General features: G+C 60.2%; 1 protein-coding gene and 1 long non-coding RNA gene across 4 annotated transcripts in view; one reads left to right on the top strand and one right to left on the bottom strand.

The window, feature by feature from the left end:
• ASAP3 (ArfGAP with SH3 domain, ankyrin repeat and PH domain 3) overlaps positions 1 to 26480 on the bottom strand; it is a 31863-nt gene that overhangs the window by 2495 nt on the left and 2888 nt on the right. The window contains exons 1-25 of one of the 3 annotated variants that reach the window (XM_019490232.2): positions 22371 to 22858; positions 21721 to 21793; positions 20079 to 20224; positions 16968 to 17042; positions 16042 to 16091; positions 15596 to 15722; positions 12797 to 12882; positions 11812 to 11887; positions 10503 to 10589; positions 9970 to 10079; positions 9274 to 9343; positions 7837 to 7924; positions 7193 to 7241; positions 6521 to 6708; positions 6072 to 6205; positions 5736 to 5830; positions 5318 to 5576; positions 4655 to 4740; positions 3779 to 3894; positions 3078 to 3145; positions 2055 to 2162; positions 1543 to 1771; positions 864 to 1152; positions 325 to 484; positions 4 to 126 (exon numbers count right to left, since the gene is read on the bottom strand). In XM_019490232.2, coding sequence (XP_019345777.1) covers positions 4 to 126; positions 325 to 484; positions 864 to 1152; positions 1543 to 1771; positions 2055 to 2162; positions 3078 to 3145; positions 3779 to 3894; positions 4655 to 4740; positions 5318 to 5576; positions 5736 to 5830; positions 6072 to 6205; positions 6521 to 6708; positions 7193 to 7241; positions 7837 to 7924; positions 9274 to 9343; positions 9970 to 10079; positions 10503 to 10589; positions 11812 to 11887; positions 12797 to 12882; positions 15596 to 15722; positions 16042 to 16091; positions 16968 to 17042; positions 20079 to 20224; positions 21721 to 21793; positions 22371 to 22454 — 2976 coding nt within the window. In that variant the 5' untranslated portion in view covers positions 22455 to 22858. Of the gene's footprint in view, positions 1 to 3; positions 127 to 324; positions 485 to 863; positions 1153 to 1542; positions 1772 to 2054; positions 2163 to 3077; positions 3146 to 3778; positions 3895 to 4654; positions 4741 to 5317; positions 5577 to 5735; positions 5831 to 6071; positions 6206 to 6520; positions 6709 to 7192; positions 7242 to 7836; positions 7925 to 9273; positions 9344 to 9969; positions 10080 to 10502; positions 10590 to 11811; positions 11888 to 12796; positions 12883 to 15595; positions 15723 to 16041; positions 16092 to 16967; positions 17043 to 20078; positions 20225 to 21720; positions 21794 to 22370; positions 22859 to 26480 lie in introns of those variants that run through there. The other 2 variants (XM_019490231.2, XM_019490233.2) reach the window with 2 other exon arrangements.
• On the top strand, positions 13407 to 16449 carry LOC109283788 (uncharacterized). Its single transcript, XR_002091061.2, has 2 exons — positions 13407 to 13555; positions 16066 to 16449. It is a non-coding gene; the product is annotated as an uncharacterized LOC109283788 (long non-coding RNA).

Raw genomic sequence — 26480 nt, 5'->3', positions numbered from 1 at the left:
CACCCAGCTCTGCTCATCCTCCTCACGGGTCACCACGATCACCTCGCCCTTGGAGAAGGTCAGCTCCCGGGCTCGGTCGCTCTTGCAGTCCACCAGAGCCTTCACCCTCTTCTGCCTCACCTTGGCCTGCCCCAGCAAGCAGTGCATGTCAGCGGGGGAGAGGGCACAGGGATCCCCTTCCCCTCCAAAAACACAGTGGAAAGCAGGGAGCGTCCCCCTCGGAGCAAGGAGCTCGGGGTCCTCAAGGTCAAGGGTGCTGGGAGGAGACTGGGCACCCCCCAACGCGCAAGCATGGGAGGGAGCCCTCCTTCACCGGGTACCTACCGGAGCAAACCTCCTGGGCATGGGCACAGGGGCAGGACTTGGTGCCTTGCTCAGAGGCAGGTCCTCGGGGGTGGCCGAGCTGTGCGGGGCGGGGGCCGAGCTGGGGGCTTTGCCCCCTGCACTGCCGCTGATGCGCCGGTAGGAGCGGGTGCTCTCTGATCTGTGGGGGGCAAAAAGAGGCTGCTTAAGAAACCTGGGGAAGCGGCAATGCTGTGCCCCCAGCTCCCCCCGCTCCTGTGCATACTGCCACAGGATCTTCCTTTCCAAAGCACGGGCTTCTCCTTCTTCCAAACAGGCCACAAGCCTGGACTGTCCTTGCAGCCGGAGTCCCCAGTGTGGAGGAGCTGCGCCTGGGGCTGTACAACCAGCAGCCCGCAAGACGGCAGCTGTGCCCTGACACGCACGCTGCACGGGCTCAGAGGACTGCGCAGTTCATTGCATGCATGAAAAAGCATCCACTTCCACGCTCACGACATGTGGAGAGAAGGTACCGCACCTCTGGGAGTGACTCCAGCCGTGTCCCCATCCCCGCCGCCTACCTGAACTTGACAGGGTTGAGCTGCACTTGCTCCGGGGACGTGCCAGCCTCCGGCGGTGGCACCGTGGCCTGGCTGGTCTCAGCCCCCCTCCGCTGGGCGCTGCTTTCCATCTCCACGTGGGTTTCCCAGTAGGCCGCGCGCCAGGTCTCCGTGGGGCTCAGGGAGGTGGAGAGCTGCCGGCCAGCTCCACTGTCCAAGGTGGCCGGAGCGCTGGATGTGGACAGGTTTCGGACGGCGGGGGCCTCCAGTGAGCTGCTGGCTTGGGGCTCGGAGGTTTGGCGTGGGAGCTCTGGGCAGGGAAGGTTTGGGAGATCAGGGGGTGTGTGTCCCAGTGGGTTTGCTGGTCAAACTGGGAGCCTGTTGGGTCTTTGGTTGCTCTCTGAGGGCCTACCTGTGGCCCCTGTAAGCTGTAAAGCCCTTCCCAGGTATGGGGGAGCCAGGTGGGATAGAGCATGAACCAACTGGAGCCCCCCCCCAGCTCTGTTTGGGGTTCAAGAGCCCCAAATAACTCCATCACAATTGCTTCCACCTGCAGCGGCTCCCGGAGACCCCCTGGCTGGGGCACGCGTCCATGCTCCGGCAAGCTCAGCCCATATCTGCTGCCCAGGGGGTTTAGAGACGCAGCCGATCCCCACAGCCGAGAGCTCTGCCTCCCCTCTGCCGCCCTGCACGGGCTTACCGGGCTTGGTGCGGGGGCCCCCCCTGGCAGGGTTTTTGACCGGCAGCGGCGGGGGAATCTCCTCGCTGTTTGAGCGCCGGGGGCTGGGCCGCGAGGGGACCAGGATGGTCTCGTAGGTCTTGTTGGTGATGTCCATGCCCGTGCAGCTCCACCGGTTCTGGGAGGCGAGGCCGGGCTGGCCCGTGGTGGGCGACGACGTGGACTTGAACGATCGCTGCAGCGGGCTGACCTGGGCAGGGCAGATGGCGCAGCCCGTCAGTGGAAGGGAGCCCCGCAGGGGTCTGCCCTCCCACCCCTCGCTTTGCAAGGGGAGCTACAGGGATGCAGACGCATCCGAGCCCTAACCCCAAGCGAACACATCCCAGAGCCGAGGGGCAATGGGGATGGGAGTCTATAAGGAGGGGGCTACGTGCCTGGCATGACATAGGGTAGGGCGCTGCGAGCCGTGACCTGGGGATGCCAGCGAAGTCTGTGCCCCCACCCCCAGACCAGACCAGCAAAGCGACTGGTACCTTCTCCTCCAGCTCCTCCTCGCTGTCGTAGGCGTACTCCTGCGGGGCCTCCCAGTCGTAGTCCACGTGCAGCTGCAGGTTCAGCTTCCCAGCCTGCGCCTGCTCCAGCTGCCAGGAAAAACAGGGCCACGCGTGGCATCGGGGCCACGGTTAGGCCCACGCAGCCAAGCGGCATCCACACCTCGGGGCTGAACTTCACCACCTGGATGCATCGCCCCGTGACCCATCTTCCTATGACCGTCCAGCACACGGTTGAGTTGCCAGGACGCTGGTCTACTGCAGGGGCATTTTGCTACAAACCCCAATCCCACGTGCAACAGGACACGTCTTCACCGCAGAGTTAACACGGGCAATTAGTGCCCCACTGGGAGCGAGCATGGTGCAAAGCCCCGAGTTACTGGATTTGCACGTGTAGCGTGTGCATGTGTGCGAGTGCGGGACTGGCACTCTGGGAGACCTATCTCGGAGTCCTTGAAGAGATGGTTAGTATAATTAATAACCGTAATAAAAATAATAGTTGTCCCACTGATAATAACAACAAGAATCTGAATGGATTAGTATAATGAATAACAGTAATAATAATAATAGGCATCCCAATGATCTGAATTGCTCTGATTTTATTCCAGGCAAGTGTGGGGGAACTGGACCGGTCTTTCTTGGGGGGGTCCAGGGGAATTGTGGGAAGACACTGGAGGACTCACTCTCACTGTAAAGCATGTCACTAGGGAAAGTTAAATCTCAACCTGCGCTCTACCCCCACCCCAACCTTGGCCAGTCAAACAGGGCTAGAAACACCAAACTCAGGGCCCGGCTGCCACCCCTGCCACGTGCATGACACCAATTCATAGCTCAGGACCCTCCCCGGCTTCCTCTCCAGCAGGAACCTGCTTCTTCCCACCTCTGTCCTGGGACAAGACCCCTTGGGCTGACCCCATGGCAATGCCAGGCACCCCTGCCCCATCCCACGAGGGGCTGTCCACTGCTCCCCTCCATACACACCCCACCACGAAGGACCCAACCTACCAGGTCCTCGCACTCAGTGTGTTTGTGTCTCTTTGCCACGTCCAAGGCTGTCTCTCCGGCCGTGTTCACTGGAGGGGTAGAAAGGACACCAGGTCTGAGCCCCCAGAAAATGCCCGCTCCTCTCCCAGGCTCAGGGAATCCCCCCAAAAGCGGTGCCCAGAGGGTGCCACTGGGCCGCAGCCATGCACCCACAATACACCCGCTGCCACAGACTTTTTAAAGAGACGATTAGTAGTAATCACAGGAACAGTAATTGAAGCTGTGCTAATGATGATAACAGCATCATAACAATACACTGAACTGCTCCGATCCCATCCCAGGCAAATCTGGGAGAACTGGGCTGTTCTGCCTGGGTGTCCCAGGGGAAAACACTTAAATCTGTGTCCTCACTACCAAGTTATTGGCACAAATGCAATCTAAACCTGTGCTCTGACCCCCAGCCTGGCCAGGATTGAGAACAGGACTGAACTCAGAGTTGCGTGTGGGTGCGGACAGAGGGCGGGTTAGGGGTAACACCTGATTACAGAACTCATTTGACTGCAGTGAAGACGTGGACATATCTGACCACGCTCCATCCACACACTGCATACAACAACCCACTTGGTCAATAATCTCTAGCTGAAATACTGATTTAAAAAGGGGAAAGCTATCTGCAAAAAAAACACTGAAGGAATTCCCTTTTTGTTAGGCCTGAAGCCTACCTGGGCTGAGAGCTGCCTTCCCTTTCAGCAGCAGCTTGAGGCAGTTGGGCTGGTTGTACTGGGCGCTGTAGTGCAGGGCCGTGCTCCCATCCAGGGTCGCCTTGTCCAGGTTCCCCCTGTGCAAGCAGGCAGAGGCAGTTAAAGGATGTGGGAGGCCTCCAAGAAGAGTCTTGGACCTCTCCCCCGAGCTAGAACAAGACACATGGAGCATGGGATGTGCTGCCCTGCTCATGAGACCATGGGGAAGTCATTTCACCGCACGGTGCCTCAGTTGCACCATCTGTAAAATGGGAGGAAGGCTGCTGGCCTGCCCTGCATGGGCACTAGGAGCCTCCCTTGGCTGGATAACCACTAGGAGATCAGCAGATGAACCTGGGGGAAACCGGTCAAGAAAGTCCTGCCATGTCCCCAGCCCAGGATGGCACTGGCCTGTTTGCTCCGGCACGGGGACTTCATATCACGCTATCCACCAACCTGCCCTGTATCCCCGACTCCCACATGCCTCCCTCCCTTGCAGGCATAGCGTCCCTGCCTGTGTACCCTGCCACGTCCAATCTCCCTGCTGTCCTCGCCATCCTGGGCCCCTTGGGGTGACATTTTCTCTCCTGCTTTTTGCTTGGCCTCTCAAGAGGCAGGAAGGAGAAGCTGCAATCTCATGCATTTCCCACCCCCGGCTTTGGAAACAGGCTGGGCCACACCTGGGAAGACCCCTCCAATGGCCTGGCGTGCTGGGTTTCATGGGCAGGAGAGTTTTTGACTGTCCAGTGCCGTCTCTGGCTTGCTCCTGGCCTGGATGCACATGGCTCCCAAGACCTGATGCATGTGCAGCTCTGATGTGGGTGCCCCATCCCCTGCCTGCCTCGGTCTGAGCCTTACCCGTTCTGGATGATGAAGTCCACCAGCGGCAGGGAGGACTTGTCTGCATATCGCACGGCCACGTGCAGAGCCAGCTCGCCCTGGTCCTGCCACGGGAGGAAAAGCAGCAGGGTTAAGCCTTATCCCACTGCTCTGCCCATTCAGGAGACCAGCTGCAGCCAGCTGCACCAGTATATGGGTCCCATTGCCATTTGCCTCGTGGCCCTGCAAAACCAGGTCCCTGAAGCCCAGGAGGAAAGGGAACAGCTGGTGTCGCTCAGCACCAACTCCTGAGGTGGCCACATCCAGGGGCTCAGCTCGAACGGGGTACCTTGTCCCAGGCCTGAAGCACAGCAAGGCTGGGCCAAGCAGAATGTCCCTTAAAACCGCTTCTCTGGGGGAAAACGGGGTTTGGGACCAAATGGGAACGGTCTGGGAGGCATCTACCAGCCTTGGATGCTCAACCCCGCACTCTTTGGGTCAGATCCCACCAGCATGGGAGACTGGGAACTGGGTTTCTTGGAGGTCCCATGGGAACCTGTGAGCTGGGCCCCCCACCAGGCCCGCAATGGCCTTGATGCACTTTGGACAGTCTCCTGTGATGCAGACACCAGGAATCAGCCAGCATCAGGCCTCGAGGAGACGGTGCCCTTAGCCAGCACCGTGCAAGCAAGAGCCTCTCACCTGGCCGTCGGGGGTTGCCAGAGGTTTGCCTAGGTCGTGCCCTTCTGCAAATGCCTGGAGCAGCGCCAAGACATCCCGGCTGCGGACAGCCTCCCAGAGCCGGTGAGGGTCTTCCCTGCCCGTCTTCTGCACGAATTTGCGCTCCATGTATTTGGCCACGATATATTCTTTCCTGGCGCTCCTGCGGGGCAGGGGGCATAGAGGTGCCATCTCAGCCGGGGCATGGCAGACACCACTGCCCGTGCCTGGCTGCAGGGTCCTGAAGCAAGGGTAAGGCAGGCACGTCGAATCAAACCATCCTCACCTGGAGGGAAAGGCTCGGCCAGCCCCGAGGCACCGCTGTAGCAAGAGACCCCGACTCCCCATCTCCCTCGAGGGCTGGCGGGTTTGGGGCAGGGATCTCAGCTTTCTTACTCACATGTCACTGCCTGATGATGGCTTCAGATTCCCCTGCGCCGGCAGCGTGGCCTCCATGATCTCGTTGAAGCGAGCGTTCCCAACGCTGACTGCCAGCTGCGGGACGGAGGAGAAACCGGGCAGTGGGGGTCCACCGTGGCTTGAGCGCCAGCAACTAGCCACGTGCCTCGGACCCTCCTAGGAGTGATCCCAAGGGAACAGGGATGCTACTCCATCCTTTCCTCCCTCCCTTCCTCTAGCCAGGGCTCGGGACTGGGAGGGGATGGGCAGAGCAGAGCAGCAGGGGAGGCAGAGATGCCAAAGGGGACACCTCTGCGGGGAGATGGGAGCCGCTTACCAGCAGCTCGGAGGTGCTGAGAACGTCCAGGGTCAGGGACTGGATGCGGGAATAGTGCACGCCCAGCTCGCGGTGGATGCCCGAGCACTCGATGCACGTCAGGATGCCCAGGTTGGTGGAGAGCCACGTGGGATCTGCAAGGCAGCAGCATGCCCTGCTTGCTAGCACTGTCGCAGCCCCCAGTGCACTGCAGCCCCTTCTAGTCCCGACCTCCTTACAGCCGAGCCAAGGGCTGCTCCTTGGAGAAACCCAGCTGTCCTGCTCCCCTGCTTCTGCCAGGCACTCCCAGCCCTGGGACCCTCCCCCCGTCTCCTCCCATACCCGATGCCCATCTATCTAGAGGTGAGAGAGCAGAGCTGCTGATGCTGGGGATGGCACCTCATCCGAGGGGCACAGAGTACGACGGCTCCCTCTCCCCCTCCGCATGCATCGGTGGTGCCAGGACCTACCTGGGGCCCCGCAGTCGCAGCACTGCCTGTTGCCCGGCAGGCTCTTGACCTCACCGATGACCAGCTTGGTGAGTTCCTGCAGGCTGCCGTCGGCCGCCCCCCCGGCCGAGGCCATGCAGCTGCCAGGGTCTCCCTTGAAGGCGTTGCTGAGGGCTTCGTCTTTGCTGTTCTGGAGCACGGACACCCAGCTGGGGGGGGGTGGGGGGGGCAGGGGTCAGTGGCAGGGTTTGGGGACACAGAGAAAGGAACAAAAGACCCCCCCCACCATTTCTAGACAGAAGAGCAGTTGCAGACGTGCCCCCTCATTGTCCCCATTTTAGAGAGGTGGAGACTGAGGCATGGAGGGCTTAAGCGACTTGCCTGAGGTCGTGACAGTGGCAGAGTAGGAACAGTGCCATGCTCTAGCCACTAGGTTACCTGGCCTGCATGCAACCTGCATGGGGTCAGAAGTGACCCCCAGTAAGCCCCCGGCCCCCTGCTACAATGCACCAGCCCATGTCTCCCCATCCCACTGCTCTCTACAGGACAGCTTCTACGGGGCTCGGCCAGGCCTCGTGCTCTTCTCCTGCTGACAGCCGAGGCACAGACTACCTGCACCTCCCCGCTTGCATGTGCAAAGGAGCCTGCTCTCTGCACGAGGCCAAGAGCCACAGGCTAATCGCAGCCACTCACACGAGGCATTCCTGCTCATCCTCCGCCTGGAAGTGGTATGTCCTGTTATCTGCAGGGACAAGGAGAGAAGAGGTGAAGGCAAGCTTGCAGCACCTGAGGATGCCTCAGTTCTCCCGGCAGGATCTGCCCCCAGCTCCAGATGTTCCAAGCAGCTGTTTTTTCACAGCGTAAAGTTGTTGGCTTTTACTTTACGCCCTGAGAATCACGGGTTTGGCAGACCTCATTTAAACTCCACAAGGGACATCCGCAGCCATCAGCAAGGGAACACGGGATGGGCATCCTCAGCCAGGGAGAGGCTGTGGGAAGAGTGTCTGGAGGTCTTAAACACCGAGATGCACGGGCTGAGCTGGGGGCTGGCGGGGAAGAGGTGGGAGGAAGGAGCAGGGCAGAAATCTCTCTCGGAGGCGGCTGCCTCGGAGTTTGGTGGAACTTTTCTAGCTGGAATAGCTTTGCTTTCATCACTGCCTGCACGCAGACGAAATCCCTGCGGTCTGACGGGCGGTAACCATCGGACAGGGTGTCCGGAGCTGCAGGGGGGAAGGCATCCCCTAACCAGATGCAGAGGGCTTCAAGAGCCCAAATGGCCTCCTAGACCCAGACCCAGATGGGAGCAGCTGCATGGCCAGAGGCAAGACCCCACTCACGGGTCACGAGGTCGAAGCACTTCTTCTCCTCGGGGTGCGGCCGCACTTGGCACGTCAGCAGGTTCAGCTTCACGGGAGGCCGGTTTATCTGTGCAGGGAACCGAGCAAATAGGTAGAAACGGGACGCGGAGAGAGGGGACGCTGGCCTCCCGGGGCACCGGTCACTATTAGGGGACGCAGGCATTGGCCCCAAGGCTGCCTCTCCAACCGTGAGCAAAGGGAGACCTCCCCGTGGGGAACAACCCAGTCCCCGTGGTCTCAGAGGGCCACAGCTTCCTCCACCTTGTCCCCGGACAATACCCAAGCCTCCTTCTGCTCTCCTGGGCCAAAGCATGGGACCTTTGCTGCAGCGGATGTGCAGCTTCCCTCTTTCAAGCTGCAATTTGCCCCGTCTGCCTTGGGAGGGCAGCCCTCTTTTTTACTTATTTTCTGTCTACTGTCTGCACCCTCAAGGGGCTCTTGACTCTCTCAGCCCACCCCGCCTCCTGCCTGACTTCAGATGGACTGGGCTAACTGGTTGCAGACCGCAGCAGGGTTGACTGTGTCGTTTTGCTAATGGATGATGGATGGTTTGGCTAGGGGCGATGCTGGGTTGGATAGGCTGGACTCGGTGGCTTATGGAGGTCCCTTCCAGCCCTGCTTCTCTACCAGTCTATGAGCTACCTCTTTCTGCTTGACAAGGCACTGAAGGGTTTCTCTCGTAGGCACAGTCTCGCTCTCCAATGAGCCACTGACAACTGAGGAGTTTTTATGCAGTCTCCAATCTAAGCATCCTTAAAACCCAAACCCGGGCTGGGTTTGCCCAACATTTCATGAACAGCTGATCTTGTCCAAGTGCTAGACTTGCATCGGGAGGGTACAACCCTACCTACAGCAACCTATAAAGGATTCAGTCCTCAGCTTTGGTGGGTTTCTAGGAAACAAAACTGCTGTTTTGCACTGCTCCGTGCCATACGTTGGGGCTACAAGCTGGTGGCTTCCCTCCCCACCAATGCACACAAGGTGAGCACGACAGGATGAGGCAGAGATGGATATTGTAAAGGGTTTCCATCTGCACTGCATGGTTTCTAGTTTGGGCTAGAGCAGATGATCTCGCGAGGTCCCTCCCAGCCCTAATGTCCAGTGGCTATAATGTCTATGAAATCTGTGCGATGGGTTTGCTCAGGGATGATCCTGCCTTGAGCAGGAGGCTTGACTAGAGGAGGTCAGGAGGTGCCTTCCAGCCTGACTTTCCTATGATCGTAGGAGCCTGCGACCGCCGCCTCGCTGGCTCTTCGTGCGCTCATCCAGGGGAGATGGAAGGAAAAGGGTGGCTGGATGGAGGGTGTGAACAGATGAAACCTGCAGCCTCCAGGCAAATCATTCCCAGGTCCTGCTGTATACACTAAGCCCTGGGGGACCAGCTCGGAGGCTGCCCCAGCTGCTGCCAAGCCTTACCGTGCTGTGCGATATGGTGAGACACCCGTACTTCACGCCGCATTTCCTCTTCTGCCACACCTTCCGGATCCTAGGGCAGGCAGAGCGGGGAGTGAGGGGGTGTGCCGTGCCCCCCCCATGTCACCATCTCCCCAAAGCCAGGGCTGAACCCACCTCCATTGCCTCCTCTCAGCAATGGTTTCAGCAGAGCTGTGCCCGCTGGCCTAGGTGGAGACGCTCCCAAGGTCTCCATCTTTCTGCTGCAAGGGCCTCGTCCCTCACTCCCCATCAACCCCCATGCACACCCTTAAGAGGCTTCTTCTCTCTCTGCCTTTGTAGGAAGCTGGGACAATGTTGGTAACCCCAAAGACCACGGCTTGCAGGCAAGGTCCCCCTGCAACAGGCCTTAGTCCTGACCCAGGGCAACATCTCCCTTGGGTCCCGTTCTCCCTGCTGAGGCTCCAGCAGGAGGTAAGTGGGGCCTTTAGGAAATGGGCAACCCCACTAACCCAGAAAGGACCCTTGTTGGCTTCTAGTGGGACCTGCTGGAGGGCACTGGGCAAAAAAATCCCTTTCCCGACCACTTCTTCCACCTCTTGATCTCGGTGACCTGCCCCTGCCCCTTCCACAAAGAGCCCCTGGGCCACTAATAGCTTCAGGCCCCAGGAAGCAGCACGTCCTGGTAACCAGAGCAAGGAGGGGGCGTCTCACGCTCACCCGTCGCTCTTCTTGTAGAGAAAGCCCGATTTCTCCGTCCCGTACTGCTTGTTCCCTTGGTGCTGGTGGATGTTGTAGCCGCTGCCCGAGTTCTTCCTGCTCAGGTTCTCCTGAGCTCACCGAGGGGAAGAGGAGAAAGACATTCAAAGTACCAGCCACCTCATCCTCACAAGCCCCGAGCATTTCCTCCAAGGACCGAGCAGGACCGGGCCTGCAGCGATCACCCCAGATCTCCGAGTGCCCGTCCTTACTACCTCCGAAAGCCCTCCCCAGCTGCGCTCTGCCTCTTGCTCCTGCCACCTTGCACCCCATGTCCCACACAGGTGGCTAATTTCCTGGTCCCGTCACTCTCCTTTCCTCAGCATCCTCTGGGACAATGCTGGGCATCTGCACAGCCTCTTGGACTGGGAGCAGCTGAGCCCCAGCATTACCCTACCCTGGGACCCCCATCCCCAAGGCAGGCCGCTCCTGTCCAGCCCCAGGAGCGGTCTCTCGGCAGAGGCACCAGGTCATCCCACGCTCAGCAGCCTCACCTCCTTGTTCTCCAGCTGCAGGGTGCTGCGAAGAGAGTCGCGGATCTGCGTGAGCTGCTTCACCTCCTCCTCCTGGGCCTGCTGCAGCTGGGAAGAGAAGCAGCTGCTGGAGGGGACCTGTGCAAGCACGCCCATCACCCCAGCCACGGCCACACTGCCCGCCTGGCACCAAAGGGGCCGAGCTTCGCCTGAGCTCCACAACTGGCCAGGCCAAGCCAGGCATAGCGAAGGAGGGGACCCTGCTGCTAGCAACGGATGCTGCGGTCAAGATGAGAGAGAAGGGCAGCTGGAGGCTGGTCTACAGGGGAGCCAAACGGAGAGCTGCATCTCCAGGCAACACGTGTGAAACTCCATCAGGTATGCTCCCAAACGAGACGTGGCTTTTGGGAGGCATCAGACACCGGGGAAGCAAAGGAACCCATGGAAAAGCAGTGCAAGGGCTCAACACGTACCAGCCTGGCACCTTGGCTCTACCGCTAACCGGCAGCAGTGTTTGCTCGGGAGTGTGCAACTGGTCATTGAAGAAATGCAAAAATCTAGAAGTCTTGGTCCAGAGATGAGACCTTGTATTAGACCAACTAAGAAATCGCAAAAAAAATGATCTTTTTCTGCAAGCTTTCGGACTCCCACGTCCTTCATCAGGCTCAGGGAAAACTAAAGATGCTAACAAGTCGCCATAGGTAGGAAATAAACTTTGTTTTTGCACAGAGGAAGCTGAAGATGGAAATCTGTGAGCCCAAAAGCTTGCCGGAAAAGATCATTTTTGTGCGATTTCTTAGTTGGTCTAATAAAAGGTATCATCTCTGAACCAGGACTTCTAGATTTTTGCATCTCTTTTTGTCTCAGGCTAACTACAGCCTCAATTGGTCACTGGCTACCATTGGTCATTGGCTACCTCTACTGACTACCAAATACAACCCCAGTTGGTCATTGATGCACTCAGGGAGGTCTAGTAGATTAGGGAAGCACGGCTTTGTGCTGGTCGATGCTGTTTCATCAGGCTCTGTTGGGTGGTTTCAAATTCAGAGCCGGGGCTGTGCATGTACCCAGCACCAGCAGCGAGTCCCTGCCAGGGACCCTACCCGCAGCACACTTCAATCATCGTCACTTCTTCCCATCTCCCTGCCATGCAAGGGAAAAGCACTGGTCTAATGCCCAGGACCAGCTCGGCTTCGAAGGAGGTTCCCCCTGGCAGGTTTGCACCCTGCACTGGAGTCCACTTTGAGAAACAAAATCAAAATCAAGGGCATGACCCTACAGAGGGCTGAGCAGCTGCAACCCTCAGCAGCTCCTGGCAGCAGTCACTTACTGCATGCAGGGAGGTAGCGAGCTTCTCAATGAATGGGTGCAGGTTCTGCGCCGCCTTCCAGCCGTCTTGAAAGAAGCTGGTCATCGTAACCGAGAGAGAAATGAGGAAAGGGGCAGGAGAGAGAGAGAGAGGACAGTTATGCAGAGGCATTGCAACGCCATACATCAAATGCAACCAGGTCCTTCGCATCCAGCCTCCCACTGGAGTTCCTGCCAGCGCTGGCTCTCTCCTGGCATGGCCACGTGGCATAGCAGCGAGTGCAGTGCAGGCATGCCCGCACCTGCATCGGGTCAGCACTAAACCTGGAGCCCCAGGTCTCAGCACGTCCGCACTTTGGGCTGGAAGAAACCCCTCTCTCGCCTACTGCTCAGGTCCAACCGCTTGCTGTCACCTCTCCTGGCTTTCACTTGTAAGCGCCGCTACTGAACCACTGTCTAACCTTGGGTGAGACTCTTGTCAATTCTGTGCCACAGCGTGCCCGCTGGTAAGATGCAGGATGCTGCTTCTCCAAACACACCCTGAGGTCCTCACATGACGGGGCTTGGACGTATTGTTGATGCAGTGGGTGAGGAACCAATGCACCGCATAGGGGAAAAAATACACACTATTGCAACTTGCAGGGTGCTGTATTGCTGCAGAGAGACCGGTTCGGTAATGGATCTGTGACACTGAGCAAAGTGACCGCTTCCCGGATATCTTGCTAGTTCAATATCCTTTGCTGTGACTCAACACACCTCCTTAAGCTCACCCATATGCGACAAACACGCATATTCAAGCTCCCTTGGGACTTCCGTGCTTTGCTAAATTGGGGTCTTTAAGGAATGAAGAGGTCCACAGCCTCGTCCTGCACGTTCACAGTCGCTGAAGTCAGCTGGGTTTTTGCAAGGCTAACCCTGGCCACTCACTGCTTTGCAAGATCTCCTGCAGTTACATCTCCAGGTGCCAGGAAGGGGCGAGCTCCTGCGGGGAGTCGGGTGGTACCTACTTGTGCTGCGCGTGGAAAAACTTGATCAGGCTCTGCAGGAAGTCTGGGCCTTGCTTCATCTGGCTCTCGCTGGCTTTCAGCAGGTACTAGAGACGCAGAGGACACACCAGAGTCAGGAGGCTGGGGGCAGGGGCTCTGTTAGCATTGGGCCATGCAAGGGGGAAGGCCTGGCTTTGCAGAAACCCAGGACTTCTTGCTTCCTTTTGCCCTGCTTTTAAGCATGTGCAAGGAGCTGCAGAGCTCAGGTTCAGCTCCTGGTGTTGGGTGCAAAGCAGAGCTATTGGGGTCAATTTTCTTTATTTTATTTTTGAGGAAAATGTCTCATGTCCCAGGTCAAATTAACCAGAGCAGGTCCAAATCTGTGTGAATCATCCAAGAACCATAAGTGGCCCTGCTACTGGCAAGCATCCTCCACCCCAGCCTGGGGCTTCAAGATACTTCCAAATCCTTTGGCAGGCCTCCTACGTGCAAGTCCGGAGACTTGGGGTTTGGATGCCCCCGAGTTTCGCGTGTCCTTAGCCGTACGGCCGCAGGAGCAAGCTAGGGAGGAGTCTCCCATTTCCACCAAGTCGGCGTGGAGCCGAGATCCTCCCGCTGGAAGCTGGCCAGCGGGACGCTAACGATGAGGCTCTCGTAGGGAGTCCTGCCTGCAAGCGGGCAAGGGTGCAACCCTCCGCTACACGGTGCCATTTGAATTGCATTACCTCGGTCGCAGTATTTCCCCTGCCACTATCGCGGTCAGGGTATTTCCCCTGCCAGGTAAGTCAGCGATTGGGGCCAGATCTGAGCTGAGAGAAACTCGCTTGGGACCAGACGAGAGACCCGCCAATGAATCAGAGCGGCCCTCAACCAAACCGGTCCCAGGCAGTGGTGGGTAAGCACAGCAAGACCGCCCGTGTTTGGTGGAACCGCTCTGTTTACACCCTTTAACCGGGGGTTTAGCTTCTGCGAGCGAGCTCCGTCCACCCTAAACTGACCCCCGCGACCCCCTCCGTTCCCTTGTAGCGGGTCCAAGCCAAATGCAAGCTCTCGCAGCGGTTTGGCTGGGGGTCTCCCTGGCCCCGGCAGCTAGAAGGGGGTTAGGATTTAGCTGGGAAGATGCCATGTCTGTTGGAACAAGGGGGCTGCCTGACTCCCTGTGTTTTCCCTGTACGCGGCCTCCCAGCCGGGAAGGGACAGGATATTTTTGCTTCTGGCACCCAGCGGCTGGATGGACGTGGGGAAGGCCCAGCAACAGGGCCGCGAAGCGGGGGTGCAACGTGCCCCGGCCAGAGCTGTAAAGCACGCCGGGGTTCTAGTCTCAGCTCTGCCACTGACTTTCTGGGGGACCTCTGGCAAGTCCCGTCACCTCTCTGTGCCTCAGTTTCCCCACTCTGAGCATATCTCCTCCATGCAAAACTCAATAAATTGCTCCATGCAAGCAGGAGTCTATGCACACAGCAGCAGCTGCCAGCACAGGCCCTAAGACCTGCCAGGAGCCAGCTGCCATCAGGACCAGACCCCAGCATCCCCAGGCTGTCACGGTCCTGCCCTCGCTTGGAGAAGCAGCCAGCAGCCGAAAGCAGCCTGCCTTGGGCCCCGGTGGCACAAGCACCCCGTGGGGAGCTGGCTGCAGTCGGGGGCACGCAGCTCCCTGCTGGAACAGGGTCCAGCCATCCTGACCCACCCCCAGGCAGGCAGCAGCTTGGGAAACTTGGGCACAGCAGCTTATAAATCACTGGCTGGAAAAGCCCCGGATAATGGGAACAGCTGGGCCAGGGATCAAAGACCCTGCACTGCTCCTAGAGAAGAGGGATTCCCCAGACTGGCATGGATGGGGGCTGGGGGCGTGATCCCAAGGGCAACAGAGAGACAGTTGCAAGTCCCAAGTGCACTGGGGGACCTCACAAGGGGAGAAACCCCTTTGGCACAATCCAGACCGGGGCCTGGAAGAGACTGCAAGGTCCTGTCCACACCTCTCCGCTCTGCTTGCAGTGCGCAGAGCCCCTCCCCGGCGCTGCGCCGAGTGCTTCCATGTGCTGTTATTTATTTAACAGTGAAGCTATTCAAAGGCATGACTCACTGCCTGGCTCCTGGCCGGAGCCCCAAACCACAACAAGGCTGCAAAGCGGCTGTCGGCTCCACTACGCCTTAACCCTCCTCCTCCCTGTCCAGCTCCGAGCAACTCAGCCAGTCCTCCCCTGCACGCCAGCCCAGCCGGACGGGCACCTCCAGCCTGCCAAGGGCTCGGTGTCGTGTCACTGGGGGGTCTCCTCCAGCACACTTCAAGCCGTGGCATGGCACGGCGACTCTGAATGGGGTTCCCCTGGGTGGAGAAGGGCTCTCTGCAGCCCTACAGGCTTCTTCTAATGGGGTGAGCAGAGCAAGAAGGAACAGAAGACACAGATCTGCCCGCCCAATGGCACACGTGTGCTCATCGTGGCAAGCAGCGCTGCTACACACGGCTAGTCCTGAGCAGCTGCTCACAGTCATAGCGCCTCTTGGATGCAACAGTGGCTACTAGCCTGTCTCAAGGAGGCTTAGCTCAAAGCCTGGGGCGTGATGCCCTGAGCATACAAGCTTTGCATGGCAGCTACGTCAAGTCAGGCAGGGCTGGACTTCAGCTGGCAGAGCCCTAGAGAGGGGTCAGGAAGGCTGGCCATGCCTTGCAGGCTTTAAGATGCAAGTTCAATACCTGGCTCTGACACAGATTCTCCATAGGACCTTGGGCATGTCTCCCTCTCTGCCTCCGCTGGCTCCATCCCTTCGTGGTGGGGAGGGGATGGTTGGGGGACCCCAGGCTGGAGCCGGCACACGCACCTCGCACATGTGCAGCTGGAACAGGCGGCGCTCCTTCTGCGTGTCCTCGGTGATCTCCACGGCCGACAGCTCGGTCTGGATGACGCCCGCGATCCGCGTTCGCTCCTTCTCCTTCTCCAGCTTTGCTCTGGGGAGACAGGCCGGCCGAGGGTGCTATTGAGAAGGGCTCCAGCCCCAGGGCCTGGGAGAGGCCTGCCTCCAGCAATGCTGGCGGGGTGCACAGCTAACACCTAGGAACAGCTCAATGGGAACAGCTGAACCCCGCTCCCAGAGCAGGGTAGCAGGGCACCCCAGTGTCCTATTAGTGTTTCACCAGCACTGCTATGGGGCCCCGCTGGCCGGGGGACAGTGCTAGGTGCAGCCGGGAAGCCAGCGGGCTGGCGGGAGCCCCCACATAAAGCCCTGTTGTTTGGGAGAAGGGGGATTAGCGGCCGCGGGCGACTTACACTTTGGTCTCGTAATCCTTCCAGGCGCGCTCGATCTGCTTCTTGGAGTCCTGCGGGGCAGAGAGAGAGTGGCCGCGGTGAGCGGGGGGCCGTCGCCTCTGCCTGTCGCGGGCTCGGGGCACGGCTCAGATCTGCCTTTCCCATAGGAGCCCTGAGCCAGCCCCGGTGACTGTCGTGACCCTGCTGCGCAGGGCTTGCTCTCGTCCAGGAGCTTGTGCCAGCTGGGCAGAGGGCAAAGGACAAGCCCCCTTGCTGCCTATGGGTCCCTGGACCGAAGCCCAGCACTGCTGCTTCATAAAGGCACCGGACCAGCAGCCCAGCTCTGCCATGGATGCCTCCCATTGTGGGCATGTCACTTAATGGCTGTGTGCCTCAGTTTCCCACTCTATAAAATGGGCATCAGTCTTTCCTGTTTGTCTTTTCCACTGGCCTTTGGGGAAGGAGTTGCCTTTCTCCTGCTCTGTACAGCGCCTAGCACAGTGGGGCCTGGAGCTGAAGCAGGACCTCCAGGCACTGCTGCAATGCAGATGATACACCTAACAGTGTGGAGTCTGGTCTGGGAGAGTCTCTGGAGTTTAAATTGTCGTGTGCCTCTTTCCTGGGCTGCCTGCAATGACACAGCTGGGCGGGTAAGCATCCTGGCTGGGACTCACAGCCTTTGGGGAGGGGACGGACGGTGGCATGCTGGCGCGTGGGTTTGCTGCTAGCAGCACAGCCAAGCGATGCATGAAGAGACACCCTCCAAGACACAGGGCAGGCCTGCAGGTCTCACACTGGGATGGAGAAGGGACCGTGTGGAAGCACCTGCTGTGGACAGCAGGGCCCACCTTCACCCCCAGCAAAGGACACGGCAAACCGGACCAAAACCTGCCTAAGTAAGTCCCCTTCCACCCTCCGAGCCCACAGCGAGCTTGCCACACACTCACCAGCCGGCCGTCTTTCAGCTGCCCCTTCAGCAGGCTGTCCAGAGGGAAGGAGATGATGTTGTTCAGGTTCTGCACCTAGAAAAGCCAGATACCAGGGCTGGTTTCCAGTGGCAGAGGCAGCGCCTCATGCCACCCAGCATGGCTCCACCCCGAGACCCTGGGTTTGCTTGCACTAGGCATCCTCGTGTGCTGCAGCTGTCAGGACTGGCTGGTCAACAAGGGAGCTGCAGTGGGAACTCGAGCTGGGGAGAATGCCATGGGCCGTGTGCAGCCCCCAAATGCCTCCAGGGAACCGGCTCTCAGGGTCATTCGGCCCCTTGAGCAGTGCCCTGCTGCTTTCAAACAAGAGATGCCAAGGAAATGCTCGCTCCTGGCTTTTATCAGGCTGCTGTTCTGCCACATGCCCCCCACCATGCCCTGCCCCGTGGGCCTTCGCAGGGGCCCAAGGAGGCTAGGAGGCAGGGGTGTCTGCCCTGGGAGAGATGAAACCTAACCCGGTGCAACTTGCGCTGGTGGAGTGCTCCCAGCTGCTCTCGATCTCACGAGTCTCCGGCCGTGCTTTGTAGCGCGCTCCGATGCCGGAGACTTGCTTTTGATCGCAGCCTCTGGGGCAGGCGGGGAACAGAGCAGGGCTTGAGCAGGCCAAGCACTGATGTGGTTTGTGGTCCGGCCGTGCCAGCAAGGGCGCGAGCTCCGTCCTGCACATTGTCAGCCCCCCCCTTGCCTGAGGGGATTGAACCCAGGCCAGCCCCCCTGGGTGGCCAGAGCTAGCCTGGTGCACACATGCTTAACCCTTTGCAGGGCAGTGCTTCCAAACCCCTGCCGTAGCCCTGGCAATGCCACCACTCCCCGGGCTCAGGCCTTAAGCTGCCCCTTCCCTCTCCTCCACCCCAACCCTTGACCCTGGCTGGGAAGACCAAAGGGGGCTACAGATCACCGCGGTGGGGTCCGGGCGGGTGCAGATGGGGAGACCCAGCCTGGCCCTGCCTGTCCTCTCCTGCTGCAAAAGGATGCGTGTGCTTGCAAGGGCATCCCCGCCCCCGCAGGAGGAACCCCAGGCTCTCTGCCCACGTTGGCAGCTCTGCCCCAAGCAGCTGGCACACGGAGGCAGAACAGCTGGCCCCGCTCTGGGTTTCCCCCCTGGGTGGCCAGGCAGGACGGGACGAGAACCATTTCGAATCACTGCGGTCACTGGAGCCAGGAGCTGCCCTGCAGGCACACGCCGTGCCCGGACTGCAGAGCGCTGCGGCGAGGAGGGCTCCCCTGGCACAGCTCTGCAGCAGGGCGCTGGCTCATGCAGAAGGGGCTGGACGCACAGTCTAGGTGGGCTGTGTGCTCCTGAAATGTCTGTGCCACCTTGGCCTCCGGCAGTGGACAGCGAGAGCGAGCAGCTGCCTTGCCCTGATAGAGGAGTACACTGGGACGGAGGTCCCCTGCGAACACCAGGAGCAAACTGCAGCCAGCCTTTGCCCTCGTCAGGCACCCGCTTACAAAGCAGGCCAGAAAACCCTGCTCGGAGAAGCCGCCCTCGGGGGAGAAGCAATGAAAAGGTTTCCACCGTCTGCAGGGTTCACGCCCCTGACGTGCGTGCATGCCGACAGCTGCACCAGGGCGTGTGCAGGGCATGTACAGGCATGTGCGTGAACGGGGAGACCTGCGCCAGCACCGCAGAGAAGAGACCACGGGAACCGGAGGAACTGGCTCGACTCCTTTTCGCAGACAGCTCCAGAGAGCTCGGGGCTGGGAATTTCCTTGGGGTGACACGGAGAGAACAAGGAGGAGCCATCGAAGCAGCCTTCTGCTGAGCAGACCCAGGGCAAACATCGCTGATCTGCCCCCTGCGCCCGCTCGACGTAGGGCTGCGCAGGCTGCAGGGTGACATTCCCAAGGGCTTTAGGGTTGATGGTTCCCAAGGGCTTGGCAGTCTCCAAGGCCCCAGAGCGAGGGCTCTTGCTCCCAGGCCCCTTCTCAACACCCTATTGCTATACCGCAACGACCCAAATGCCTCCAGGGAACCAGCTCTCAGGGTCATTCAGCCCCTTGAGCAGTGCCCTGCTGCTTTCAAACAAGAGATGCCAAGGAAATGCTCACTCCTGGCTTTTATCAGGCCGCTGCTCTGTCACATGCCCGCACCATGCCCTGCCCCGTGGGCCTTCGCAGGAGCCTTGCTGTGCGTTTCTCCGCATGGCTTCAATCCACTTCTTGGCCAACAAGGTGAGAGAGCCAAGGGACGGGGGACATGCATGCACCATGTGCGGGTCCCACCCTGTGTCAGAAACAAGCCCCCAGTGGAGAACGGAAGGGAGATGCCAGTATTGCGCTGGCTCTTCTGCAGCCGGCCGAGGCAGGCACGCTTTGAAGAGATGCGTTGCTTGGCCTGGAGCTGCTCTGGTGGGCTCCGCTGGGCGAAGACCTGCTCAATTTAGCAAGCGAGGGAGCAGCCCCAGCCATCAGCTCTGCAATCTTTGTGGATCTCCGAATTGGCTGGGAGGTCTCCCCTGACCACGCACGGGAGGCTGGCAGCGTGGCTGGACCACGAAAGCTTTAGAGCCGGTGACTTCGTTCCGGTCGGCACTTTGTTATTTGCCTTTCCCCGCTCAGCCACAGCCTGGCGGGAGCTGGGCTCAGCGTACGGTCAGGCAGAGGGAAGGTGATAGCAAGCAGAGCCTGGGGTCATGCAACGCTGCTCCAGGAGCCCCCGCTTTCTAGGCAAGTCCAAGAGCTGCCAACCTGTGCCTGAGCACACACGTGTCACCGGACAACGGTGTGCACACGCTCTCCCTATGCAGAGAAGAGCACACGTGGGTTGCTGCATGCACCGGGGGCATGCCCGGCCAAGGGGGAGGACAGGCAATGGGTTTGCTGCAGGGGATCCCACCAGACAGATGCTGCCCGGCACCGGGACCAAGAGGGGACATGAGGAGGGAGACTGCAAAAGAGGCAGCCCAGCCCTCCCACCATGCCTGCTCCTACCCCCTTCTCAAGGTGACCCCCAGCCCCACCGCCTCCCTTCCCTGTAGGCTCCTAGGAAGGCCACGTCGATGCTGGTCCAGGAGTGCAGACGGGCCACCTGCAAGAGGCAGAGGTCAGGTCTACCCCCCCCACACTCACCAGGTTCTTGAAGAGCGCCGTCACCTCCCGGGTGAACACGGCCAGGTTCAGGAAGCCCGTGGAGAGCTCGTGGTTGTTCTGGGTCAGGTGGTTGTTGCCGAAGTTCTCCAGGGCCTCGCTGTACTGCTCCTCGTTCTCCACGTGCGCTGCGGGGGACAGGAGACGCGGCGGTGCTGAGGGCGGGGGGCCGGTGGAGACGCCTCTTGCGGCAAGATGCCCACCGGCCGGGGCCCTCCTCCGTCCGGGGAGGTGGGCACGGCAGGGAGCAGCCTCTCCTCTGCTCAGCGGGGGCCAACCTTGTGGGCAGGCGTGCCACAAATTAATCCTGCACCCTTTCAAGAGTGCCGCTTCGACCCCCTTCCTCTGCCCAATCAGCTGCTCTGCTTTCTGCTCCCTGCCCTGTCTACTGCTCTGCTTTCCGCTCCCTGCTCTCTTTACCACCGTGCTGCCTGTCCCCTCCCCGGTCTGCCGCGTGCCACGCAGAGGCTGCCTGTGCCACTCGTAGCACTGACTGGCCACTTCTTGCCCTTGCTGAAATCGCTCTTGGCCCCCGGCAGCGCCGTCTATTGTGACGGCTGCAACGGCGCCGAACGCCGACCCAGCCGGCCCTCCTGCCGCTTCCCGCAGCGCCTCTTGCTGGGAGGAGACAGACCTGGCTCTGGAGTCATTCACACTGCCCCAGGGTGGACTCGCACGTGGGACTACATTAAAGGAATAGGGCATTGCTTGCAGTTCTGGATTAGATCCATGCCACTCCTGATGCCCCTAATAACCCCTTGCCTCATCCCAGCATGCCGGGAGAAGGGCCACACCGCTCACATCAACCGGGGGGAAAGGAAGGGCGGCTCAGTGGTTAGGACAGGTGCTTCAGGGGTCCGGGCTCGGTCCTGAGCTCATCCGTCACTTCAAAAGCATTCAAGTGCCAGCCACCCCCATGGGACCTTTCCCAGGAGCCCCAGTGAATTGCTGCTGATGACCTGGTCCTTAGAGGCAGACCAGGGGAGACAGAGAGGGAAGCCGCCGATCCCTCCCTGGAGAGCGCGCAGCTTGAAGAGCCCAGGGCAGGGCACGGGTTTGCTTGGGAGGGGATCTGCCAGGAGCAGGAACCGGGCAGGGACAAGCCAGCGCAGCGCAGGGAAATCCAGAGCTGCTCAGCACAACAGTCACCAGCGTCAAGGTCCAAAGGGCATTGCTGCTGCCCGGAGCCCAGCTCCCCTCCCGGCAGGTCCCTCCCTTCTCCGAGGCCTCGCTGCACCGGGTCGCTCTGACGGCTGCTGGGGAGAGAGGGGGACCTGGCCGGACCCCTTCCAGCCCCAAAGTCTGGGCCTGTTTCGTGGGTCAGCCCCACCCCGATCCTGCCCCTTGCATGCCCCACAAGCCCATTGCCCGGGGTGCGGCTCCATCTGCTTGCAGCAATGACCTAGGCCCCCTCCTGCCATCAGCACGGTGGAGACGAGCATGGTGGATGGATGCTAATAATAAAAGTGAGATTAACTGGGGAATTAAGAGGAAGATGAGCAGAGGTGAAAGACCCATCTCTCCCCCCGATCAGGTAGGGTTAGGGGCAGCGATACAGGGGTATCAGCGATACAGGCCTCCCTCCGTCACGGGGCCTGCCGAAGCATCTGGCAGCATAACTTACTGAGCCCGGAGCCGTGGATCGCTTTCACGTACTTCCTGATCCTCTGGAGAACGGCGTGGTCCCCCTCCAGGCTCTGCAAGCACAAAAGACTGTCAGACTTGCTGGGCACGGTGGAGATCCTCCCCGCACCCCCCTCGCCTGGCCCAAGCCCAGCTGGCCACACAGAGCCCCTTTGAATGCCCGCCACCAGCCCATGCAGATGTGCAGGGCAGCTGCCAGCGCAGCCAGGGGTTGGAGAGAGTTGTTGGAGGGCTCCCAGCCATGGGGGGGGGCTGGTCCTGGCAGTGCCAAGCAGCCTGTGCGCTCAGCCCGGCTCAGGTCACACATGGGAGCCATGCCCCCCGCCATTGCCACTCTCCAAACAACTCACTGCCCCTTCGAAATGGCCACAGAGAAACTGAGGCACATGGGCAGGGACTTGCACAAGGGTCACAGCAGATCCAGAAGCTGATTCGAGACCTCCAGGTTCCCAACGGCACAAGGCAGCCAGGCGCAGAGGCCGTGCACCCACCAGCGACATCGGCACATATTGACAGGGCTGGGCAATCAGCCCACGGGCTTTATTAGCCACGTCGAGAAGCCCTGCCTGCCGTGGTCTGGTCAGCCCTATGCCCCATGTCAACCCAGATACGCAGCACCGAGTTCAACACCTGCAGCTGGAAGTTTGTGCCACGAGGACCTGGTCTTGCTGCGGAGAGCCTCCGAAAACCTCCCCAGGGCAGGAAGAGAGACATCAGTGCCCACGCTCAGGGCAGTTCCCAACCCAGGTGGTGGATGCACGGCCCGGCTCTCTCCCCACGGCCCTTTGCTTGCCAGCCGGCGCTGCTGGAACTTCACACCGGCGTCTGCTAGCAGGGGGCAACTGTACATACACACACATGTGCATGCACACACACACGTGCATGCACACACACACGTGCATGCATGTGCTTCCGCTCTCTGAATGACGGGTAGGAACTGAAACAGTCAACATGGAGGGGCGCTGGCAGCATCCAGCTTTACCTAGTCCTGAGCACCAACAGACCAACCTGGGGCTACAACACATCCGCTAGCCCAGCAAACCCGGCACCAGGGCAGCTGTGCTGGGCACAGCCCCTTGGATATGGGTGCAGGATCCATCATGGAGATCCCATGCAGGCTCTTGAAGCACTGAGAGACCCCCTGCCTGCCCCCCCCCGAGACCCTGCAGACGGGCATGCGGCCACTGTAAGTGCCAGACTCAGTCACACCGGGACACTCCCATTGCATGGGCACAAGCTCTGGATTCATTCCCAGGGCAAATCTGGTGCTTGAACAAAAACATTTGATCTTTTCAAAGAGATGCTGCAGAGGAGAGGGGGATCCTTTCCATGGATCAAGCCTGCATTGTGGCAACAGAGGTCTGACCTCCTGCTGAGCTGCTCAGGTCAGAAGCAAGAGCGGGCACCTGCCAGGGCTGGAAGCCCCCTCCTTCCCTTGCATCTGGCAGGCCTGAGGCGAGCCTCCCCTCTCCAGCAGAGACCAGCTCGGTAGAGGCAGAGGTCCCCTATAGATGCACTTCCTGGAAGGAAAAGCATGTCAGGAGATGTCTGCACCTGCAGACGGGCACAGCGACCACCCAGGGACCCCAACAGCAAGTGGATTTGATCCAAAGCACTTCACTGCTAATGGCATTTCAGCCCCGAGCCTTGCAGATGGGGGCTTCTACTCTGAACTCTCCTCTCTCCCCCTCCGCGGCGTGAATGATCAATGGGAGTCCTTCTTTACACCAGCCGCTCCGGGAAGGAGTCAGCTGGTACGGCCCGGGCACAGCCAACGGGCAGCGGTGCTGGGCTGCAGAGGGAAACCTCAACGGGCAGCAGCAAACGAAGGCCGAGAGACAAGGGCACGGGATGCTGCAATCGAGGCGGAGGAAAGGGGCTGGATGGTGGTCCCGGGAACTAGCTGCCAGTCTGAAGCAGCTCCCCAAGAGCATGCCCTGGGCCCAAAGGAGGTGGCAGGAGGTGGTGTCTTCGTGGGACAGGGAAGAGAGAGAGAGCCCAAGCAAAGAGGAATAGGTGCCCGGGACTCCGGAAACGTAGGCACGATTCCCAGCTTTGCCACTGATGCATGGCCTGGCCTCTGGAAAATCACCTGACCAGCCCGAATCTCAGTTCACCCGGTTACAGATGCCCTCAGCCGGACCAATCCCTCTGGGCAGGGGCTATGTCACTCCAGGCACGTGCAGCCCAGCTTTACCCAGGGCAAACACGGCCCGGTCCTTTGGACTCCGGCCTGGAGCTGGGGGACTGGGTCGGACGTCAGCAGGGTTGCACCTGCCCTTGTTCCAGAGGCCACTTGCTCAGGCCAGGGTCCCCTCACCCTTCCCACTACGGGTAGCACTCCTGCACTCACCCAAGACCTGGGGCAGCTGCACTGCATGTTTTCAGGGCTCTTCCTTAAAACCAGCCCCATAGCCACCCTGCCCCGAGCAGCCGGCAGCACGGGGAAGGGGACCCGGGACAGGAACGGAGCGAACGGGCCCTGGCACTAAACGACTGGATGAAGGTTTCCCTGCCCAGGAGCTGCAAGTCCTGGGAAGGACCCGGCACACGCAACCCCCAGCTCCCCGTCTTCAGGGCCTGCATTGCAGCCAGTGCCGCGGCTAAAAGAGCCCCGCGTCCCAGGTGCTGAGGTCCTCCGAGCCAGCCTGGCCCTGGGATAGCTGCACGCAGCCCCCGTGGAGGAAAGGCCGGACCCCAGGCCAGGCCCCCTCCAGGAGTCAGCCAGATGCCGACCAGCCCCGCTGCGCTGGCCGGGTGTTTGGGGTTTCCTTCCAACTCCAGCTCTGTTTATTCGGTAACACAACCCAGGGAGCCGAGCGGAGGGGAGGGCCAAGAGCGGGGAGGGGTAGTGCAGACTTGGAGCAGGCCAGGGAGGTCCCTCATGCTGCAAGGGGTGGCGGAGACAACCCCTGAGGCTGAGCTTTCTACACCAGAGCAGAGGGGCTTTCAGCAAAAAAACCCTCCTAGGACACAGAGGGGGGAAACACAGACTCTGCAGTGAGGGCTTCAAGACTCAGCCCTGCCAGAAACTCCTGGCAGGGGGCTGGGCCGGTTGCTTGCTGCCGGTGCCTCAGTTTCCCCACCTGGGAAATGGAGAGAATGGACCTGTTTGCCTTGCTCGCTCCTCAGGCAGGGCCTGCTGTGCTCTTCACGCTGTGGCCTCGATGCCAGCTGAAGCTCCTGACGGCGAGGGCAGCACACAAACCCCATCCACTTGGCTCAACGGGGGCATCTCGCCCCGAGCCAAGCAGACAGGCAGTGGTCAAGGAGGCTCGAGAAAGGCGGGTTGACACCTAGGACAAAGCCAGCAGGCTGACGGTGGGTCACAGCCCGGGCTGGGGGTGCTCTGAGTGTGCGTGCCCCTGCACTTGAAGGGGCACGGGTCCAGCGTTCAGGCCTTCAAACCCGATCCCCATGAACACCGCAGGGCCGCGGCTGGCCCCAAAACCAGGGCTCCATCCACCCAGCAGCGGCCGTCCACGGAGCAGGCCAGAAACAAATGCCTGCGCATCTCAGAAATGCTTCATGGGAACGCAGCGACTGGAGAACTTCCCGTCGCCTTTTCCAGCGAAAACATTTCATTTTCCTCCTTTGAGTCACGCCGCTGCAATGCCCCGAGCGTCGGGAGCGGAGCAGCGAGGCCAACCGGTTCCAGGAGGCTGGAACGAAAGAGCCTGTTTCCCCTCTGAAAGATTTCCACTGCTTTTTCCACTGCTGGAGGAGACGCGGCTCTCGAAACAGCAGATCTTCAACCGCCTCGACGTGCGGGTGGCAGGCCCCGGGCGGCGTGTTTCAGAGGAATAAGTGGTTCCTGTTGCTCTTCATAGGGAACCTGCTTCTGCCACTGCTTGGCCTCAGTCCATGTCCAGGGTGCTTTACCTGCCCATTAGGTTGGCAGCCCGCTCCCAACCCGGGCACATCCGTTCCAGCTTAGCTGATCTTTCCTCCGGGCCCGAAAACACAAGTGTAACAAGCAGTGCCCAAAGAAGCACGGCTTTGCCAATGCAGCTGCACTGGGGGCATCTACCGGGCAGCACGGGCAGGGATGGCAGGCAGCACGGTGGCTGTGCCGAGACCCCGTGCGTAGGGAGCCCGGGTTAGGACCCTGCCAGGAATTGCCATTGGGCAGCTGGTCACTGGTCTTGGTTTTGCCTCGCTCACCCACCGTCCTCCCAAACCGCCTGGCATCCTACGACACTGCCTTTGCTCCCCAACACGGAGGCTGGAGACAGGTCTTTTGGGGGCACAACCGTCTCACCCCAATGCCTGAACCCACTCTGGGGAGGAAAGGCCAGATCACTTCTGCCCCTGGATGACACCCGCTCTTCCTGCCCACTCTTGCTGCAACAGCCTGGGGGCTTGGGCTTCCTTCACCCCAGTCCGCAAGACACGAGGTTAAATCCCGGAGTGGGTGGGAAGCTCATCTTGTGCGAGCCGAAAAAGAGGTGCAGCCTGATGCAGCCCCTGAGGAGCGGAGGGCAAGGAGGTGCGGAGGGGATAGGACCTCGAGAGCCTTCCCAGGATGGCACCGGCCTTGGGGCTCGTCAGAGCCCAGCACGGAGTCAGCTGGAAGCAGCCCCTGGATCCGTCCTCCACGAAACACAGAGCTGCTGATCCCTGGCTGCAGGCTGGGATGGAGCCCGGGATTCTTGCAAAGAGCTGCGGGGCTTCTAGCTCCAGGCGTGTGCGTGATTTGCATTTAAAAGTGGTGCCAGTTCCCATATTCCCCCCATCACA

The sequence above is a fragment of the Alligator mississippiensis genome, chromosome 6 (assembly GCF_030867095.1).
Source record: "Alligator mississippiensis isolate rAllMis1 chromosome 6, rAllMis1, whole genome shotgun sequence".
Taxonomy (NCBI): Eukaryota; Metazoa; Chordata; order Crocodylia; family Alligatoridae; genus Alligator; species Alligator mississippiensis.
This window is presented reverse-complemented; position numbering and strand designations above follow the sequence as displayed.